The sequence below is a fragment of the Pholis gunnellus genome (assembly GCF_910591455.1).
Source record: "Pholis gunnellus genome assembly, chromosome: 6".
In the NCBI taxonomy this organism is placed as follows: Eukaryota; Metazoa; Chordata; class Actinopteri; order Perciformes; family Pholidae; genus Pholis; species Pholis gunnellus.
In genome coordinates this window covers 10,210,184-10,231,833 of record NC_136532.1, presented here as the reverse complement: position 1 = coordinate 10,231,833, position 21,650 = coordinate 10,210,184, and the positions used below count along the sequence as shown (strand labels likewise).

At 41.3% G+C, this 21,650-nt stretch overlaps 1 protein-coding gene across 1 annotated transcript; it reads right to left on the bottom strand.

Annotated features, from left to right (window-relative positions):
• Positions 1-1,665: 1,665 nt before the first annotated feature.
• Positions 1,666-21,622, bottom strand: egflam (EGF-like, fibronectin type III and laminin G domains; the record flags this gene model as incomplete). Its single annotated transcript, XM_079160878.1, has 25 exons — positions 1,666-1,817; positions 1,914-2,017; positions 2,625-2,708; positions 3,134-3,277; positions 3,420-3,498; positions 3,619-3,642; positions 4,239-4,419; positions 4,701-4,817; positions 5,719-5,830; positions 5,934-6,177; positions 6,634-6,759; positions 7,015-7,204; positions 7,391-7,535; positions 7,726-7,826; positions 7,910-8,010; positions 8,287-8,474; positions 8,987-9,234; positions 9,320-9,432; positions 11,768-11,934; positions 14,054-14,189; positions 14,297-14,414; positions 14,666-14,692; positions 15,499-15,585; positions 16,955-17,064; positions 21,517-21,622. The coding sequence occupies 25 exons, from the start codon at positions 21,620-21,622 to the stop codon at positions 1,666-1,668; spliced, it is 3,204 nt and encodes a 1,067-aa protein (XP_079017004.1).
• Between the last annotated feature and the right edge of the window lie 28 nt (positions 21,623-21,650).

Genomic DNA, 21,650 nt, shown 5'->3' with positions numbered 1-21,650 from the left:
CTCCTATAATCATCTTCTCATCATATAACAAATGGTGACACTAGTTCCTCACACCTGTAAATGACTCCTTTTCATTTTAGAGGGATTATCATGGGGCATGTTAAGGCTCGAGCAGTAGTACGTTTTGGGATGAGCACACTCAGCCGTGGTGGTTCCTGCTCGTCCAGTTTCAGCTCTACCCGGGTCAGTTCCTTTGCAGAAATCTGGATTATCTGGCATCACGAACAGTTGGCAGCGAGCATAAATGGATCTTCAGACACATGTGGCGACATCACACAGATCCTTGACAAACAAGTTGTGCTAAATTTAGTACAGGATGCGCAAACCCATGTCACTCATGCTCATTCACGTTACACATTCACACGGTGGTTTTCATTTGACACGCCTTTCAGACCAAATGCCACGACCACTGACTTTCTTTCATTCTCCTCAAAATAAATTCAAGAAGTAAATTTGTGTAATAACTGACAATTTATTACAGGACTTGTTCTGAGCTAAAACTTACAACCAAGGTGCACGTGCCTCCTCTTATTTTGACATTGTCGTCACTTTTTTGGGGGGTGAACAACAATTAAGTGAAGCAAGATGAATTAGAAGAAATGCACAATAGCTGGAACATTTGCAGAATGTTCATTTTAAGTAGTACAGCTTAGGCATTGAAACTAATTAGACAGTCTTGCAACGCAAATGCTGAAATAAGAGATTATATATTTTCTCTGGTGTGACAACAAAAGCTCAACTTGAAGACTGACGTCCACAGGGCGGTGGTTTGTGTCAGATGATTTAACAGTCATGCACAATTTCTCCAGGATTTTGTCTGCCTCCACGCCGCGTCAACGTCAGGCTTTCATGTGACTAGTATCTGAGAGTTCCTAATAAAAGAGCATGTAAACTAAAAAGAGAGTGTATACAGAAACACATGTGTGACGCTCACATCTCTCTTCACCCTTCAAAACTAGCAACCTTTAAAAAAAAAAAAACTAACATCAATCAGACTTTACAGAAAAAAATGTAGTCTACAGACGTTGATAATACACCACGAACAATAATACGAGTGCAACAAAAACAACAGACCCTCAAATCCTCGAGGGCCAAAGAACGAAATCCTCTACAAAGAAGTTTATCTCTGCTAGCTGCTCTAGGTCAGGTTCATGAGAAACTTGTGATGACTCCTGATCCCTCGGATCACTTGGTTCTTCCAGCAATCAAATAAGGATTTACAGTAGAAAAAAATAAAGATACGATTGGAATCATCCCATGAACAAAAAAAAGAAATTGTCCTTCAAAGACCTTCATTACCCATTATGCTTAAGCTCACAGAGTGCTTTGCCTCTGGTGTTATTTATTCTTATTTTGCGGTTGCCATGTTTCAAAAGAGCGATTCATCAACAAGTTGTTAATGGTAAAATAAAAAAACGAACAACCCGGCAGGTTTAAGTTGGTTTGAAAACTTTGCACACAGGAGCCACTTTAATCTTCTTGTGAGTCAAAGTAACCTTGTTGTTAGTCCGTTCGCACTTTGACTTTGTACCACGTCAGCCCTGAATAGGAAGGCCGACATGTTATTGTTTTAGTCAGTTTCAAGATGACAAATCAGCCGGTCGAGGTGTTCGCTCCAGCTGAAAATGTTGCCGAAAGCGCACTTTTACGTGTTTAAGCCATGTGTTAGTTGGAGCAGGTGTTGATGTTCTTGCCGTCAGCAGCGTCCTCCACCAGTGCTAAGTGATAATCAGTGGAGAGTGTGAAGTGGGACACGCAGCCCACCAAGCCTCCCATGTACTGTCTGTTTGTGTGAAGAGCTATCTCTTTCATGCCACCTTCAGGGAGAGAACATACAAATGCAGATATCAAAATCACTGATTAATATACATATACAGCACATTATGGGATTGTGAGTGGTAAGCATCACATACCAACATATAAGGGTCCGTTGATATTGAGTTGTCTCATCTTTCCAGGTGACCTGCCTGTTTTTGCTCCATAGTCATCCACTGTCAGCTTCCCTGACTGTCCATCCCTGAACAGATAATGAGAAAACGTATTAGTAAACAAACCTTTGCTTTTTTACATCCCCTAAGTATGTAATAAAAGGAACTAAAATCCTTAAAAGGACGTCCTTGGGTTTGCCATTTTCGACATGGATTGAAAGTTACTTTGTCTCTGAATGTGCTGGACAGGACAGCAGGTTACCAAATTACTTCTACAATAAAAGTGCAATAATCCATATTTGTATATCAATAGAGGATCAAATGACATACGGTATTTGTGATACGTGTCAAGCGTTGATCATTGGGAGGAAAACAATCAGTAATCCCGCAACTCTGCAGTTTTCCGCAGGGAGCATTTTAGTATATTTCAGCTCATTGTTTACTGTATTGATTCATAAATACATAAACACTACTGCTGCCCATGTCTGCTGGACTTTTAAAAAAAGTAACTGTTTGCTAACTTGTTTGCATATACATATATCAAATCGACAAGGAGATAATATGTCAGCTTGTTCTGCTGCCCCCAAGTGGACAAATAAAGCAATTGGTGCAGCTTTACTGTCTGGAGTTGCCAAGTGACACAGATGTTGTGATTACCGCAGTGTCTATTTGACAGGATTTTTTTTTAGAGCTTACCGCACAGCTTTGACTCTGTGCCACTTTCCATCGGTGAAGGTCCCGTTGACAGCGATGTCAGCCGTACCGCTGCCCAGGTTATAACTATAACAACATGGAAACACATGCAAGGAGTTTAACTGGTTTCAAAAGGGTGCCGTGGGTTCACATTTGCGTGGCACTGTCCAGATACATTCTGGGTTTTTTCCAGGTCATGGTCCTGCCCCAGACTCCAGGTCTTTTTTTAGCTCTGCCTCTACTGGGTGCTTAGCTCTCCCTGCCCTTCGGTGGGATCAGCGTCTCTCCCCATCATCCTCATCCTCTTCTTACACTAAACGTTCTTCTCTTGCTAAAATCGGACCTTTTTCTGCTTGCCCGTGTCGTCAACAAAGCAGGGAAGTGCAACCAGGTGGTAAGCAGGACTTTGACTACAAATATTTCTCTATAACAATATATTCCAGCAAGAATAAGAAGATACACTTACAACAGGTGTTTTTATAGTTTTCCTACCGTTTTATGCAAACACTTACCTGAAGATCAGTGCACCGTCCTGAAGCCCCATAGACAGGAAGTCACTGTTGGGTCTCATTGGACTGTCTCCTCGCCATAGCAACAGGCCATCCTTGGCTGTGCTCTTAAAACGCATGAAAAGATTGGTCCTGGACCCAGACGCCCTAAAGAATAATGACAAATGTACTTGCAAGCGTGATTACAACTTTTGACATGATAGTAACGAACATTATTAAAACAACGTAAAAACTTTAAAGGGGGAAATTGTTATCTGAACATATCGCAAACCCCCATTTCACGACCAACCTTTTCAGGATATCTCTGTTGTCATATGTCAGGTAACTTCGGCCAATGAACTGCGGGATCTCGATGGCTTCAGTCACAGCTGGGCAGAGAAAACATTGTATTTATTTCATAGCGTCACAAGGTGGCAGCGTCTGCATATATCCACTGAATCCGGCTAAACTAGAAATCTGCTTTTTGAATTCCAATAAAGAAAACTTACTGTTCAAACAGTAATTCCCACACTCTGATCAGGGAAAGCATTAAAAACAGAGAAGGTATAGATAAGCTGAAGGGATTAGGTTGTCCAATATATCATTTTTTATGCAATTACATGATTACATAAAACACATTTAATCACCGAGAAGAGGGAAGATCATGCCACATGGTTAAAGCCACATAGTACACACAAACAAAAACATTGTCATCATTCATTTAGTTACACATGATTTTTTTTTTCAATAATGTTTAATTGCAATTTCTGTTCCTTGTCTTACTGAGTTTGACGTCTAAATAGTTCTTTTGGTTTCATTCCACTAAAGACAGACATGCCAAAACAGATTTATATTTACTCCTAGTCCTCAAAAGCACATTGCAACAGCTCAAAACACGTCTTTCGCAGTGTGTACACCACACATTGATTTCAGTTATATGTATCATCTGTCGCTCTCTACTCACAACACACCAAACTGTGAACACGTATCATCAGTGCAGTGTCCTGCACTTATTTTATAACTGTCACAGGATGTAGAGTTTGTAAACTAAATAAAAAAGAGCCCAAACATGTTACTGTGCTGAAAAAAAAAAAAGTTCTGTAAAAAGACCAACTGCCGACCAACTGACCTTTCTGGCAGTGCCTCCCATCGTACCCTAGAGGGCAGTCACACTCATAGCTGTCCCACTTTGGCCTGCAGGACCCTCCGTTGGCACAGGGACTTTCCACACATGGGTGAGCTGAATTTGCTACATTAACTCCACCGGCAGAGCCAGTTGTTATCGGGATGGTGCGGTCGTTGAGTATCAGCTGTGGATGTAAAAAAGAAAAGCAACCGACAAAGACGAAGAGGAGGACGAGGAGGCAAGAAAAGGGATAAAAACAAATCAGACATAGTTTTTTTTTTTTCGTTGAAGATGATATATGCATCATGTTTTTTGCAACAGAATCAAGTGTTGAGACTTAAATATATATTGTTTTATTGTTTACTCACTACCAGTGTGATGGATTTTGAATGACAAACTATTTGCATTGCCAAATAAAAAAAGAAAGTTTAAGTACAGATGTTCCAGATGTAGATGTGGTAATACCTTCTGAATAATTCCCGTGAAGGGCTTTATCACACCTGCTGTCCTCTTGGTTTTCTCATATTCTGGTACTCCGCCAATATAGAGAGGTGAGCTGCAGTTGATCTGAGTGAAAGCTCCCTAAAGAGTAAATCAAACAGAATTTGAGTTAATTATTAGTTAATTATGTCAGTGGCATGGACAAATGAAACAAAGCGTGGGTCTTTCGTATTTCAGCTACAGGCCATCGTCAGAGTAATCATACAACAGAAATCGTTGAAATTCAAGCACCAATCAGGAAATAGAATACATAATTGGATAATAGGATTCATTTGTGCATACACCGCCCAGACAATACAACACCTGATGAAGGAGGTATGAGCGTAATTGTCAGAAACAACAAGGACTATCTCAGGGTGAAAGATAATATATAAAAGGGAAGACCGGAAACATATGAAAACAGTGATAAAGTCTACCATACAGATTAATGAATGAAGAACCCCACCTGTGTGTTTATATTGCCATTTCTGCTCGTTGGATTAGGCTGATGATAACTTTAAGCTGAAACATATTTGTTTTTGCCAGCAATAAATACATAAATAAGAAGAGCGTTTATCTGTGAGTTTCTTCGATCACATACATGCCCTCGTGTGTGATTTGTCTTCATAACCTACTGTAAACATGTGTTGGTAACATGATGGTATATTAGCAAGACAATGTCAAACTGAGAGTTTAACATGTGTTTAAAGTGACATCTTTGCTAATGAACAGATGAAAACATGAAAGCAGGTATGAGAGGTAAATATGAGTTGAACCAGACATGTTGCTCAGGTGTTGGAGGACGAAACAAATCGGATAGGATGAGTAACTAATATTCAACAGGTGTCTCCAATGAGACAGCCATGTTGCTTTGCTTCTGCCGAATTTGTAATTACACAGCCCCGCAGAACTTAATAGTGTACAAAGAGCCCGTTAGTGAGATTGTTGTGACAAGTTTCTTGAGAAATAATGCAGCTATATGCAACACAGAAAAACAAAATACCTCAGCGATTCCTTCCATTGGCCTCTGACTATCCACCTGAAGGATACCACTCTTTGCCGTGCGAGACACCCTCAGCTCATGCCATGTGTCCAGAATGATCTTCTCATCACTCCTGGAGTACAGATCATCACACACATTATAGGCCAATTAGTTAAACTACACATTGACAAAGTTAAGGAGACAGAAAATAGCATGAGAGTGCATCTATTTAACACCTGATTGTAGCTCCTCCAGAGCCACAGTCAAATCTGAACTCTACATATCCGTCCACGAGGTTGATAGCCAGGAAGTCTCCGCTGCCTGCGTCATCACTGTACAGCAGCGTCCCGTCCGGCATCAGCGGCCGAAACGTCAGCTCAAACTCCATGAAGGACAGATAACTCTGAGAGGACTGAGGCCAAGGGATGACAGCGTACGAAAACACAGTCTCATTGAAGAGAGGCGAGGACAGGGAGAAAGCTGAAGAGTTGGGAGAGAAGCCATGAAAAGAAAAAAGAGCAGGAATGAATGACAGAAGAAGGATTTGGGCCAAGCGGGAAGAGGAGATGTGAGCATTAAGATAATTAAGAGTGAAGAGGAGGAAGAAGTTGATGAGAAGAGAAGAGAAAGGACATGGGAGGAGGACAGAGAAAGGGAAAGGTTACATTGTGTGAAAGCTGGTCTGACATGCAATCGCTCCCTCTGCCTCATAATGATCCTCATTCCCACCAATTTTCCTTCATGTTGCATTCAACTGGTCAGTAATTACCTTAAAAGGTTTGGGTGACAATCTGAGACCATTAATGAATAAAAAGAAACCACACAAGGGATTTTACTTTCTACGTTCACGGTGGTAAGAAACGTTTACTCCTGTAAAAAAGACAAGAGTGCGTTATTTTTGTAGGCGCGAGACAAAGAAAAGTAGAGTTGACTTACTCTCGTCACAAAGTGCTCCCCTGAAGCCGAGCTGGCACAGACAGATGAAGCCGTCGGCACGGTTTGCAAAGCAGACTCCGCCATTGGCGCAGCTGACCAGGTCACAGGCGCTGTCACTGCACTCACCTTGTGGCAAGGAGATATGAGGGGATTAAGGCAGACTCAGCGTATGTATCTGTGTCAGTGCTTTCATTATTTCTAGTAACATTCTTACTCCATAACTTGGTGTTTCAATTGAGAAAAAAATTGGATTCTACAGTGGCTTAGCTGCTCCTGAACTACTTGTCTGAGCACCAAAATCTGAGAGGATAACCGGTGCATTATGGGTAACATGGGTAAGGATCACATACCGCTGGCAGTAGATTCTGTATGCTTGCTCACCTATATCAGCTCCAATCAGAGCTCTGCCCAGCGGCCAAGGTCTGATGTCAGTTGCCTTGTTGTTGATGGTCAGACTCTGAATGCAGCCAAGAAAGCCACGATTTGTCCCTGTGGACCTGACCAGCCAATAAGCACTCGGGGATCCACCCACATACAGCGGCGAGCGGAAAGTGATCTTAGTGTACTGGCCCTGGAAGAGTGAAGAGAACAACATGTGCTTGAACCTTTATTACTCAAAATCACTTTGGGTTTGGTCAACTGCCAGAAAGGACTGAAAGGCAATGATGTCAGCAATGTCCCCATGCTAACTGTGACATTGTGTAAAAACAGTACAATTACGAGCCTTTATCTTATCAGTTTTATGTCTTTTTGTTACCTGCGAGCGGCCAGATATGGGCGTGTCGTTGTCCATACGCAGCCAGCCGCTCATGCCGTCTCTGAAGACGGTGACCGTGTGCCACTGACCGATAATAACGCGACTCTCACTGACTATCTGAGCTGCTCCTGTGCCACAGTTAAACCTGAGGGGAAATCAGATCAAATATTAGGATCTAAGATATTTATTCTCTTTCTGCTTGTTCTAACACCGCACTGACGACATATTGTGCTTACATAGAGTGAAATATTCAACAAAAATGTCTGTGTGCTGCTCTTGTTACCAGCCAAACCTTTGAGTATGTAAACCCATAAGAGAGTCCCTGTTTGCTTCACCTGTAGTGAAGCTTGCCTCGCACCAGAGCCAAAGAGGTAAAGTCTCCGCGGCCGTGTTCGTTCTCTCCACAGTATAGCAACAAACCATCCTCAGAGTCGGCCTGTACCACAGAGAAACTGTTTAAAACTCTTCACCTTTTTGAATGGCAAAAATCATTGGGGGAAAAAAAACAAGGTGCTTTACCTTGAACTCGAAAGAGATCTGAAAGGTCTGGAAAGAGTTCTTCAAGGGTTCAAAGGTCATGTGAGAGTAGCCAAAGAACCTCGGAAAGTTCACAGATACCACTGAAGAAGGGATAAAATCATGATACATTTTGAGGATGGAGGTACAAAAGTTTGAAGCATTACAACATTTAAGATTTTTTGGGGGACTTTTTGCGTTTATAGTGATAGTCATGAAAGGGGTAGAGAGAGGGGACAGCATGCAAAGTGGATGGGATTTGAACCTGGACCGCCACGGTCAGAACTGGCCTCGGTACGTGAGACACACGCTCTAGTTGGTCAGCTACCGTGGAACCCCACACTTTTACAAAAGCTTGTACCCAATTACACTTCTCTCACCTTCAGAGCAAGTGTCCCCTCTTCGTCCGAGGTTACAGTGGCAGCGTGAGCCTCCGCCGTCGAAGTCGCTGAGACAGAAGCTGTCGGGGGGGCACACAGTATCATCGCAGGTCAGGTCGTACACACGAGGTACCTCACCTTTCCAGGGGGACATGGTTGGTGTGGTAGTGGTGGTGGGCAAAGTGACGCTAAGGTGGATCAGAAGAGTTAGAAAGGTAAGTTTAGTGAGTGCATAGTCAGTGGTTTACCTGATTATTATGTTATACTTTGAAATGCCTGTTTTTTCCTGTGTTTCAGGGAAATAATCAAACAGCACAAAGCAAAATGTTCAGGGAAATGAAGGGGTAGTTTGTCCACCCTAGATTTGCAGTAGTTAATGATGTGCTGTACATCACAAACAAAATTGATGTGACATTTCGCTGCTACAGTCTCCATCTATTATTAAACAATTAAGTAGAAGAGCATGAAAAAAAATGGTGGCTTTTAGGAGAAAACAGAAAGCCGGGAGACAAAGCAATCTAGAAATCAATAAGCAAGAAGAACCGCAATAAGAATCATGATTTTCTTCTTGATATCCCTGTTTTTTCCCTCCTCCATAGGGTAACTTCTGTAAATGTTCAACTCCAAATGAGAGGCCATAACTCTGGAGGTGGTGACATGTCAAACAGAAATAAAGGTAAGATTGAGAGGTACATCTTACCTGGTAGTGGTCAGTCGGGCAGTAGTTGTGGTATCAATAGTGGTACTGGGTTTTGAGCTGGTTGAGGAAATCAGATCTGGGAAATCTGGGAAGATGGACGAGGTGGTGGAGGAAGCTGGAGGGGCAGTAACGTTGGGAGGAGCGATGGTGTTCATACGGTAAACGACGTTGCGACCCGATGGCGGATCAGGGCGTGAACGGAGCTGGGACTTCCTGTTGTCCTGATTGATACCTGGGAACGGCTTCAACTAGAAAGAAGACGATGATTTACAAGATTAAATAAGCCTAAAATGTTTAAGTATTCCTGTCCTGCTGTGGTTTGTAATAACCCACCTCTTCAATAAAGACATCATAATCAGAGTCATCAATGTCGAAGCCGTCTTCATCTTTGATCCTTGAATCTGTGATGTAACGGCCATAATCACCACTGCTAACATCTGATGCACCTGTTCAGAATGTCCATAAAGATACTTGATGTTTAGTACAAGTTATTTAAAGTTCAAAGGCAGTTATAAAAGATACACGATGATAATGAAAGTGGATGCTTTTGCACGATCGTGAGTGAGAGCGGCCTCTGACACAGGTGGTCCTTTGTTTGATGTATAAAACTTAACAGAACTTCAAATGTACCTCATGGATGAGCAGCCAAATTGCTATGTAGAAGTTCCTAGTTTCTGCTTGAAGAACAACACCCTCATGTGGGATATTTCTCATCACGACATGACATGACATGACAAACATGATGACGACAATGAAAATGGCCCAGACAACAAACAACAACGGGTTTCCAATTCCTAGGAATAGACGCACAGATGAACGGACTGAAGGATGATGCCTGTCCTCTGTGGTTATGACAGCAAGACAACATTTCACTGATGCTAGGACACAGACATTCAATAGAAGTAACAGCTTCTGGCCCAGCGGGTCTACCTGTTAGCCAGTACCCAGGCTGCTGAACCATGTGCTGAAACGTGTCTCCTTGATACACAACGGCAGCTCATAATGCGCAAACACAAAGCCAGACGGTGAATACTGTGAGCAAAGCAATGAAAACAAATATTCCTCTGAATAAACAGACAATTATTTCCCGAGTTGAATAATACTTCACTGGTTTTGGTTTAAGATAGATAATAGACATTAGTTATCCCATTCATTCAAACATAAAATCAGAAAGACCACTTCGACCACCCAAATGAAATGTATGAAGTTGTGGATTGATATCAGACTACTATACTATAGCAAACCCTTCAAACAATAACAAAAGATCTCATAGAAACCTGACCATTAAGTCTGAATGGATGCCAAGATTTAAAGTGCTAATCAACACACGCCTAATAACATTAAATCCTGAATACTGAGTGCTGGGGGGGGGGGGGGCCTTCAGCAAACTAATCTTCTGTTGTGTAACAATCCCCCTCATTCCATACCACCCAGTGTCCAACTGTTAACACACACACACACACACAGAACAGTCACAGAACGACGAGAAAAGTATGTCAGTCAGTCAAGCCCACCCCTGCTGTTCACTCAAGCAGTGGTGCATTGTGTGCGTGCATGTGTGTGTGTGCATCCATCAGGGGTGTGGATGGGCAGAGTAGGGGTCTGGCATCCCGTCCTTAATCCTGTCTGATGAGACTCGGACGTAACCCGCTTTTATCCCCTGCTAAGAAACCACGCTTGTCTATCTCTTCGTTTCTGTCCGTCTGTCTGCCTCCCTGTGATTCTAGCTGGCTCGTTTATTTCTGTTTCATGAAACCTTTACTGACATTTTTTGTAACAATGTCTTCCTAACACTACCTCTCTTCCTGTCTGTCTTTCTAGCTCCGTCCCTGAGCAGTCTAGCGGGACTGGACTTAATTCAATCAGAGCAGTTTACAACAGTTTGACAGTCAACATGGCGTGTGAAGCAGAAGCCGCCTGCCCACATGGCTTTCTAGAGTCAACAGTGTGGTCTGTAGGTCACAGAAAAAAAAAACGTCTGGATAATGTGATTGTGTCTCCATGGCTGTTTGATTTTAATAGTCATCAATAGTCATCAATCTAAGCCTGATATGCACAAGCATACATTATGCCCAGAGGTATATTGTTTGAATGAAATGGTGGCCGATCCATTAAGACATTGCTATTACTGCATGTATGCATGTGTGTCTGTGTGTTTTAATATCAATCAGGCCCGATCATCCCCCTCCCCCAGCAGCCGACCACATCACAAATATGAAAGTAAATGATTCTGTTGCTCTACATCTCCGTCAGCCAAGGCTCCACTGACACACTGCCGGGTGCCGTCCTACATTCAAGCTCAGAGGGTCAAACTGTGCTTCTGTGTCAAAATAAATGGAACAAATTGAATTTATTCCATAATGACAATTTGACAATGACCGACGAAACACAGGAAATATTCCAAATAGTAGGATCTGGTAGGAGAGGAAAGTAAAACATGTTGATTTACTCATCTTTGCATCTTGGTTTTCTCCTTAAACAATGCCTCTACTGTAATTGTTTAGAAACTTTATCAGTATCATTGGTTCACAATGCTGGGAGAAAAATGTGAATGTTTCCGCAGTAACGTAATGTAAACATTGTGGTTGAACATGATAACTTTGGCGCTGGAAAAAATAAGCACAGTTTGTTTCGTTCTGTGTGGGTGTATTGTTGAAACTAATCTGAAACTGACTTTGTTTTGAAATGTGGTTGAAACCAGACTAACAAGGGAGCTGAGAATAAGCTTTCCTGGCTGTCACATCACAGCTCGTTGGCACAGAGATCGACATTCAGCCTTACCGAGAGTGCGCACGGGGCTGTTGATGTGGCTGGGTGGGCTAACTCCGTGCACGTTGGCTGCCCTGACAACAAACTGGTACTCTGTTTCCGGTAATAACCCCTTCAAAACCATGGAGTTAGTCTCAATGGGCTCACGGATGTATGTCCATTCCGTGTCCATTTCTGGCCTGTGAAAAACAAGACATAGAAAATATATGATTCACTTTTTTTCTTTTTCAATATTACATTGCACAAAAACAGAAACGGATTCTTTTTACAAAGATCATCATTCTCAAAACATCTTCAAAGTTATTGTTTTGAGGATGGTGATGTGTTTTAAGGTCTAAACATAGAGTACAATTACTAGAGAGCTCTGCGTAATACAAATCACAAAAATGCAGAATAACTGACGAACAAACCAAAACAATCGATTGAGAGGTTTTCCCCCATTGTTTCTATGTTAGTTTTTGAGGCCCTTTATGCCTTGAAAAAAATGATTTTCTGCTTTAAGAGTGTTGTTTTGAAGAGTTGAGCTCAAAACAAAATGATGAGCTCCTGAACTTTATTTTTTTTCTGCCTATCATCTTCAGCTCCCATCTCAAGCTGCCATATTTATGGGCTGATTCTGGACGCCTGGAGCCACAACTATCTGTTGAATAGAGTCATCTTCACCACCGCTCAATGTCTCTCTTCAGCGAGGCCTGTTTTGATGTAAGGAGAGACACATTTGCCTCTGAAATGGCCCTTTTGTGTTGAAAATGCCTCTCCATGCAAAAACAGACTCTGATTCATGTCTACTCTGTCACAGTACGTGACAGTTTCTCTGCCTCCGTCTCTTTCTCTTTGCTCAGTCTCAGGATGTTAACTCCGCACCACGAAGCTTGATTCCTCTTATATCTCTACAACTTACTTCCTTTAAAACAATTCTTATGGTGTCATTTTTAAATTCTATCTGCCTTATTTAATTTGTGTCAGACACATAATCAGAGGACTTCATGCAAATTAGTTCAGACTTTCTTGACATTGTAATAGGGACTCATCTAGACAATAGAGGTCCTTTATACTTGTGTGTGTGTGTGTGTGTGTGTGTGTGTGTTTGTGTGTGAGGCCGGACACTACAAGACAGAGAATGAAATTCCTTCTTTCTCGTGTCTCCACTGATCCTCATGTCAACACAAATTAGATTAGATTAAGCAGACCAGCAAAGGCCTCACAAAATCACGACGAGGGAGGCTGAATGTGTGTAGCTAAACATAACCATTAATGCACATATAAATGTTTGTAGCCATCATGTGTGTTATTGCTTCTGCTTATACATTTAAATGTTCAAATGGAAAGAATAAATACACTTTATTTGCTTTGTTGCTGAGAGTTAGATGGCTACCACTCATATTTGCCAACTCCATCAACCAGGAGTCATGCAGCTTAGCTTAACACTGTTCACAGTACACAACTCCTCATACTATCAAAACTTGCTGTTTCTATGTTTCAGTTTGTATATAGATTAAACAAATGAGGTATAAACTGTTAATTGGTGAGCTTTTAGGTGGTGGTAGGCATATTTCCAAACCTTCGTCCAAAGCCAGGCTAGCTGTTTCCCCTGCTTCCTGTTTTTATGCTAAGTTACGTGAACCAGTTGCTTCTCAGCTAACGCTCTGCAAGAAAGTAAGTGCATAAGTGTATTTCCCAAAATGGTAAACTATTTATTTTACACCCTTATTTAAATGGGTGCAGCATTTGAAACTCTGCTTGTATTTTGCAACATTGTGGCAACATTTCTGAGCAAATTTCTTTCGAAATTCGAAAATCTGTCGAAACCTTGGCATGTCGACTACAACCTGGGATTGATCAATGCTTGGCCCCACAACAAACATTTTGAATCATTGAACCATCAAGCAATCTGTGTGAAGTCATAGAAGATAAGGGAGTAGTGTTCTGGGGAAAAGCTCTCTGAATCATCCACCTCTTCCACTTTTGTCCAAAGACAGCCGGCTTGTAAATTAAGAGAATGAACAGGAAGATAAAACCAGTCAGCCTTTTCTCTTTTCACACCCAATGAAACACGACTGTTTTTCCCCTCTATGATGTGGCCACTTCAGACCGCTCTTCACCTGGTAAGTGTCTATATGGACTGGGTTGATGGTGTTTGTGTTCATGTGTGTCACCTGGGTGCAATTAAATGCAAATGTGAAGAAAAGTGTGTCTGCGTATTGGCAGCAGCACTGAGCTGGTGAGGGGGCAAACAGGCCAGTTTCTTAAACCTCAAGCTTCATTAAATGCCTTCTTGGGCTTGATCACTTAACTGACCTGATGTATGCCACCAGGAAGTGAAGGACAGGTGCACTTCCCTCGCTTTCTCCTTGCTGCCATGACAACGCCAGCTCTGTGTCAGACACAGCCTTGACAACAGGCTGAGTGGGGGGCGATGGGGGCATGCACATGTCTAATGGCACAGAGAAAAATGTAATTCAGTTGAAGATATTAACAACACCGCGTTAGAAATAATAGCATCAGCCGTAACATGGATTCCTACTACTCACATATTCTTACCATGTGAGGCAGTGCCGATGTCTCTGGGCATGCTGGGTCTTCCCTCCCCTGCCCAACCATACGCTCCAACAGTGACTTTGTACTTAGCGTTCACTTTGAGGGTACCAATGACAACATCCTTGAAAACGGCATATGGGGGAGCGGGGTTAGAGGTACAAATAGATTAAAGAAATAAGCAAGAGCATATCAGCAGGAATGGTTAGAGGGAGAGAAAAAAGACAGGAGGCAGTATGAAATGAAGGAAAGATGGTGGGAGAAGAGTGGGGGATGACTGAAGTGGAAAGTAAATACCTATAGATGTCAAGCATGATAGGAAAGCGGTGACTTGGTTTAATTCAGTAAAAAAAAAAAAGGCTAAATGATACTCACAAAGCTTGCTTGTCCATCAAATTGCCCCTTTTGAGAAAATAGCAACAGATGTATCCATAAATGTTAAATCAACATACTGTTAGTAACATAGTTTAACATTTTTATAGAAAGTAAAAAAGGTAGAAATATTAACCAAATATTAAAGGTTCTAGGTCTTCCGTATAATCTTATTTTCCCATGAAAATATCAAAAGCAACAGTCCCTCGTGTCCATTTGTTTAAAAAGTAGATCTAAAAAAAAAAATAGGCTACAAGTTTATGGTTTGATTTTTAAAAATCAATAATTCCCTATAACAGCTGGGCACTGTAGTTTTAACTTACATGACCAAAACAAAAGTAAATTGTTCATTTGCATAGAACTATTTTCAGCTGCAGATCAAACCACATTTGGTGCTATAGTATAAAGGCAGCAGGACGGTGCACGTGGGATCAACTTTAAATGAACTACAAGGCCCAGGATCACCATAATGAAACAATTTGTGTATTTTAATAGTTTTTGGAAAACAATGGAATGGAGGAAAGGTAAATGTATCAGGCCTTGACTACTCAGACAATATTTAGGATCAATTAGTTTTTGTCATCTCATGGGATTTGTTGACTATAAAAAATGTGGAGGCTGCCAGCCTCATCTTCTGAATATGTTGTTGTTGTTTTCTTTTTTTCTCAGGGAAATGGTTGCTTTTCTGTGCATCGATGAATCAGCACTGCAAAGATCGTGTTTCCGGCCACAGCTCAGATTTCCCTCATTCTCAAAATTGGAGGTTAAAGTTTAGGCGGTGAGTATAATGGAAGGATGTTCACCACTGATTTCAAACATAAAGTCAGTGTACTCACAGTGGTCAGCATGTCCAAGCTGAGAGGCACCTCCATCAAAGACGCCGTACCCATAGGACGGCCATTCTTCATCTCTGTGTAGAAGACCTAAAAAACATACACACCGTCAAAGAGAAAGACTCACACAAAAAGACATTTGAATGAAAAAAGTAAAAATCAAACCTATTTTGGCAAGCATTCATAAATCTCATGTTTGAATAAAATATATATCCTTTTAGCTTTTAGCTTGAATTATCAAGTCAAGGCTGTGACAGTGTAAACACAGCTTAATTATGAGGAAATACTATGAGGAAACGTATTATTTATGAACTTCTAAAGTGATTGGCCAAATGAACGCACATGCTTATCAACAAGTCGCAGGCAGGCTAGGTAGCTGACTAATCCTCTTAGTGCAGACATATGGTCATAAGCAGAGTACACTCATACTGATCCACACTTTGTTAATGTTTGACTCAAAACAAACAAAAGAGAAGAAGGAAGGAAGGAGTGAAGGAAGATAGTAAAGGAGGAAACTGCGTTATGGTAAGGCTTCATATCTCATTCCAAACATATTCAATAAATAAATAAACATTCAAGACGACAAACAAAAAGCATGGGCACTTAAACAGTATGATGTATATAAAGTAAGTAAGACTCCTTTTTGAAGTGTTCAGTTCACTTCAAGCAGCAACAATACACAATATCAATAAATGTACGTCAATTATGTTTCAATCAAGATGAGCAAATCCCTCTTTAGTACCCAAAGCACAGCGTGGAGCAAAACATATAGTCAAGACACTGAAATAAAGATGTGTGACCTTCAGAACTTCATTGTCCCTTAAAAGGCATACATTTGGCTGTGAAAGGTTTTCTATCAAAACACCAGAAATGTATAGTCGTGTCAATCTTGCCCTCAAGGCCATCTTGCTGGACAGTGGATTTGACAGGCACTTTAAAATCAGGGGAAACTGTGGGGACCCAACCACGCCGGCAGCTTGCTGAGGGCATCCGTTCAGACAAAGTGAGAAGAAATATGATTTACCTGAGATTTTTCTTTATGTTTACCAGGTTGAAAAGCTTTCTATCCATTTTGATAAAGAGCTGTGTAATTTATTTTAAACCCGCTGGTTTTAGAATTGAATGTTTTTTTTCTGTGTCCACACGGCTGGTGCTGCCTCAGACTTTCTGTAAATGTACGGGTGGTGCCAACCAAGAAAGCCATCACACAGAAACGGCTGCTAGCAAACCTTGATGCAAACTGTATGGAGCATCTCACCTTCAGACTATCATGAACAATATGTAGTAACCCATTACATGTGTCACTGAAAGATCATGTTAGTGAACAGCTAACAGCATTTTATCACAAATATTTTCTCATCGCTAATTGAGCAGTCACATAGAAATGAAATCAATACACATGTTATTGCTACTTCTGTGTTATCATCATATCAAGTAAAAGTCCCAGTCTAGTGGCTACCTTGTATCCGGTGATGGTGCTAACATGTCGCCGGGGCATCTTCCATCGTACACTAAAGGCGGTGCAGTTGACTGTCTCCAGCTGGATGTCTAGCGGAGGACTCAGACGATCTGGTTTGTACAAACACACACAGATATGATCAGAGTGAGGGCAACAGAAGATATACAGGGGAGACGTGTCACTGTGACTAGCGGCAGCCATGAACTCTTTATTTGAATTCTTAGCGGTGATGAATTACAGAACCAGAGACGATTAATGTTGAATTTACATGGCAGCTTAGGACCAATATTTACAATATCATACGATTCTTTAGCATATCAGCATTTCACATTTAGATCAGCATACAATTTAAGACTAATTCAACTTAAACCTGTTCTAACTAAAATGTTTCAGTTACGTGGCTCAAATGTTAAGGTGTGGCTTGTGATGATCGTGAACCCACAGAGAATTAGCACCCAGCTCTACAGTATTTTAGCATTTTTTAGCTCTGTTTTGGGTTTTTTGCCCATAACTTTTGTTCTCTCTCACCACTCTCATCCGCATAGTTACTTAGCAGCAGAAGGGGAATCTGAAAAACCCAGTAATAGCACCAAACAACAGACTAGCTGGTGAGCACAGTGAAGCCAGATATTTCCCCTTAAGTGTTGGTTGGTTGCAGAACTGAGAGTGAACTAGACAAATATTAGATTCAGCAGGTCCTAAACTCTAAATGAATGCCGTTGTTACACAGTATACGCTCATCAATGCATACATCAGTGTCTTGTCCACAGCTTGTTCCTCGTCCTCACAAGTGGCTAAAATGTGTCAATGGGAGGTTTAATAAAGATGGAATACTTGTTGAACACACCTTTACAACCTGATTATTTTTAGATAAAGTATATAAATTGAAAACCAATTATAGTTGTTCAGAATACGTAAGGAAGAAAATTGCCTGCCTATTATATGTAAACACTTTGTCAATAGCTCCGTGAGGTTTCAACAAATATCCCAAATATCCAATGATAACATGAACACAACCTACGCTGTATTTCACCTTATAGTCTATTTGAAGAGTGACATGGGGACCATTTGAAATGGTGTAACCTGCTGGCCTCTAATATCAACTGACTCTGACTTCAAATCTCATTATTTTCACTCTTAAATCCTGGGGGCTTCTGTGACACTTCAAGAAATTGTGATTGCAACTCCAGTGTTCAACTGCAGCCTGAAAAGCCTCTTATAGACGAAACAGAAAGAGCTCTGGAGGTGGCGCTCATCAACATGGCCTGCTGTATAGTCGTTACTTGGCTTTAATGAAGAAAAATGAGCAGACAAGGACCCTTATAGAGTTATAGGCGTGCGTCTTATGGCATAACATTTATACAAAGTAGAGGATTGTCACAACAAGACCATAAAGAAGCTCCTTAAAAATTATTGCATAACAAAATACTGTAAATGAAGATTATGTCGTATAAATTCATATTGTTCATGACTTTACATGCGAGTAGATTTAGGAGTAGATTCTTATATGTCCTGATCTGGCCTAGGTGACAAAGGACAGATTGTTCTGGTATACACTGACATGGGGAGTAAACAAAAGGTTAATATAGCAAGGCAGACCTCTGCAAATTGAAATCTCATGTAACTACAACGCTGCCCTTTTCAACGCTCCTTTTTCTCTTGCGACTCCCTTCTTCTACTTCCCATGCCGACCTCCTGAATCCTTTCAACATCTATTCTGCTTTTCTTTTCTTTTTTAAACCCTTCTTCCTGCACTGCTCTTCCATCCAAGCGGGTAATTCAATATGTCAGCTGAATTCCCCCGATCATCCATATCTCCCCAGGGGTGCGAGCCGGTGAAGGTACGGGTGAGCTGAACTCACAGAATCAGAGCAGATAGAGAGGGAACTTCTGCTCAATCAACACAGTGCATGAGGGGACAGGTGAAGCCAGATTTCACAGGTCAGGCCCGGTGTAAACTTCTGTAATGCAGTGGAGACCACTATAAAGAAAAAGGTCACAAGAGGGCCCAATGTCAGGAAACCATGCACTTTCATGCCATCATGATAGAGAACAAAAGCAACACCTGCAGCAGCTCACACAGAAGGTAAAGAGCAAAACCACCAAGCACAAGTACGCCAGATTAGCAAACTGCCATGATCACCCACTTCCACAGTTTCTGTGACGGTTCCTTTGAAATGACTCATTACTCTTTAAATCTGTCACGGTTAGGACGGCAGGCAGGCAGGCAGCATGGGAAGGACCTCAACATATAAGAGGACAAGCAGACCGGAGCAGTTTTTATGATTTATTAGGAAATGCGGCTTACAGGCAGTGAGCGCAAAATATGGTAAAAGTCTAGAAAGTAAAAGAAATCCAAACAGCAACGACGCAACAAAGACAAACTGACTAGGAGCTGGGCTGCTCGTGACGCACTAATGTGGAAGTGGGAACAGGTGAGCAGGAGGCCTGGTGCGTGCAGAGCTAACGAGGGACCAATCAGGGCAGGCAATCAAAACTGGCGGGGAAATAAACAAAGATGACTATTAAAATAGAACAGGACACAAACCAAAGGGATAGAATCTAAATTTGAATTATCGTCCAAATAGAAGCTTGACTAACACTGGATTTTTGAGGCTCATACCAAAAATGTTAAATATTTAAATAAAATCTAAAAAATAAAAAATCCAATAATGACATACTGGCTGATTTTGCAAATATCAAATTGTCAGTTCTCTCCGAAGGACAAATGGACACTCTCCTTCTACATACCCTCAAATATGTTTTCTTTTGTCATTTCTCCAGCAATTTCTGATTACTTATTGGCTGACATATAAACTGATACCAATGTATCTGCAAGAAGCTAATATCGGTCTAGTTTTAGTTGAAACTGTCCCACACAGCACCGATACGATTCAATATGTCAGTTTAAAATTACGGGGTGCTCTCATAATCCTTGCTCGCTCTTGATCAACAATTGAGATCTTCTTTCAGACACACACACCTGCTCTATTGCTCTGATTCTATATCTCCACTTTCAGAGCCAGTCATGTAGAAGCGCTGCTCTTTCCAGGTCTGAGTCATCCAAAAGTGACTGACCACTAAGACACATGCTGTTGTGCTGCTCTTCGGCATGGCTTAGGGGTTGATAAATAAACACTGAATCTGAAGGGATAGACTGTGAAATATCATCTCCTGAAAAAAAAAAAAAATGTTTCTCATATTGGCTACATATTCCTTGTCTTTCACCAAACACTTTTGTTTGCACTGAGTGACGTGATAGAAAAGGTTTAATTTAAAAAGGCATGATTTTCATGACAGGTTAATACATCTAGATCTACATTACAGTAGGTGTAGAGCTACTGAATGATGCCATAAATAATTCAACAGCTTATTCTAACCGGGGAGAAAGCTGTCGAAATCCTGAAAAGAATAAGACCACCTTGGGGAGAGACGTCATTCAAACTCAACTCCTTCCTAGTACAACCTGCTTTGTTGTGTAAACGGCTGATGTGATTCATCTGGACATCGAGCCCTGTTGACATCTCCCCCTCCCTCTGAATATTGCCGGAAAGACCTCAAAACTACAAAAAAAACCAAGTACAAATGTCACTGGAAGTCATAAAGACAGAATTGCAGCCGTCCTCTGTGTGGCAGTCCCAACTGTGGTGAGTTTTCTGTGCTGACAGACAGATGTAATACTCAGCCTGCTATAGCCTGTGGGTCCGAAAGAGTTTGGAAGAAATACGACAGACAGCCAGAGAGACTGACAGCGAGAGAAAAAGGAAGTGATGGGAAGGGGCAAAGAGGAGGTACAAGGAAGTAACTCGGACGGAAAAAGTGTTCAGGGTGACAGAATATCAAAGACAGGGGAGAGAGAGAGAAGACACTGTGGCGATGACAAAATCAACATCCAGAGATGTTCTGCCCGAAGGAGCACATTGACAAGGTTGTTGTTGAATGTGCTGTTGGTCTGAAGTTGTATATACATCCCTTCCTGACTGTCTGACACAAACCTTTTTTCACTGTTTGTGACCTTTCCCTCTTAGCCATTAAAGTCCTGTTGCTGTGAACAATTTGTGGCTCACCGATTATGGTTAATGTGCAGTATTGTGCTGCTGTTCAGTGACTAAAAAGCTCCTTGCAGAGAGAGTGGTGGGGACCGTTTATAAATAGTAACATGCTGCTCTGTGGCTTTTGTTAATAGTAATAATAATAATAATCACTTCTATATGAAAAGGGATATGCGATTACATGATGATGATAGAGTGTTTTCCAATAGCCAACGTTCATACCAGCATTTATCGCCATAAACTAGAAGGTAAAGGACTTTTAAAGTTACTTGCATTGTTGTGAATGCATGATATTATTATACAATATTATGTGTCATTTGATGATTCAAATGTGACGTGACAAAGTTTAAAAGCTGGCTTTATGATACTGGTGTAATCATACAAATAGAAAGATGAGCACACGCTAATGCTGCCCCCACTCACAACAATTCAATATAAAGTATAACCATTGTTGCTATTAATCCACCTTTTACAATCTAGTAAAAAAAAGGTCAGTGGTTATAAACTCACCAGATCTCCGAGCATTTGATCTTCTTGCACAAAAGCAAACGCTGGCTGTGCATATTGCAAAGAGAAGTAAGTATAAAAGACTCCTTTCTTTACATGTAGATTCCATGTCTTCTTCTGGTCCAAAGTTTAAAACA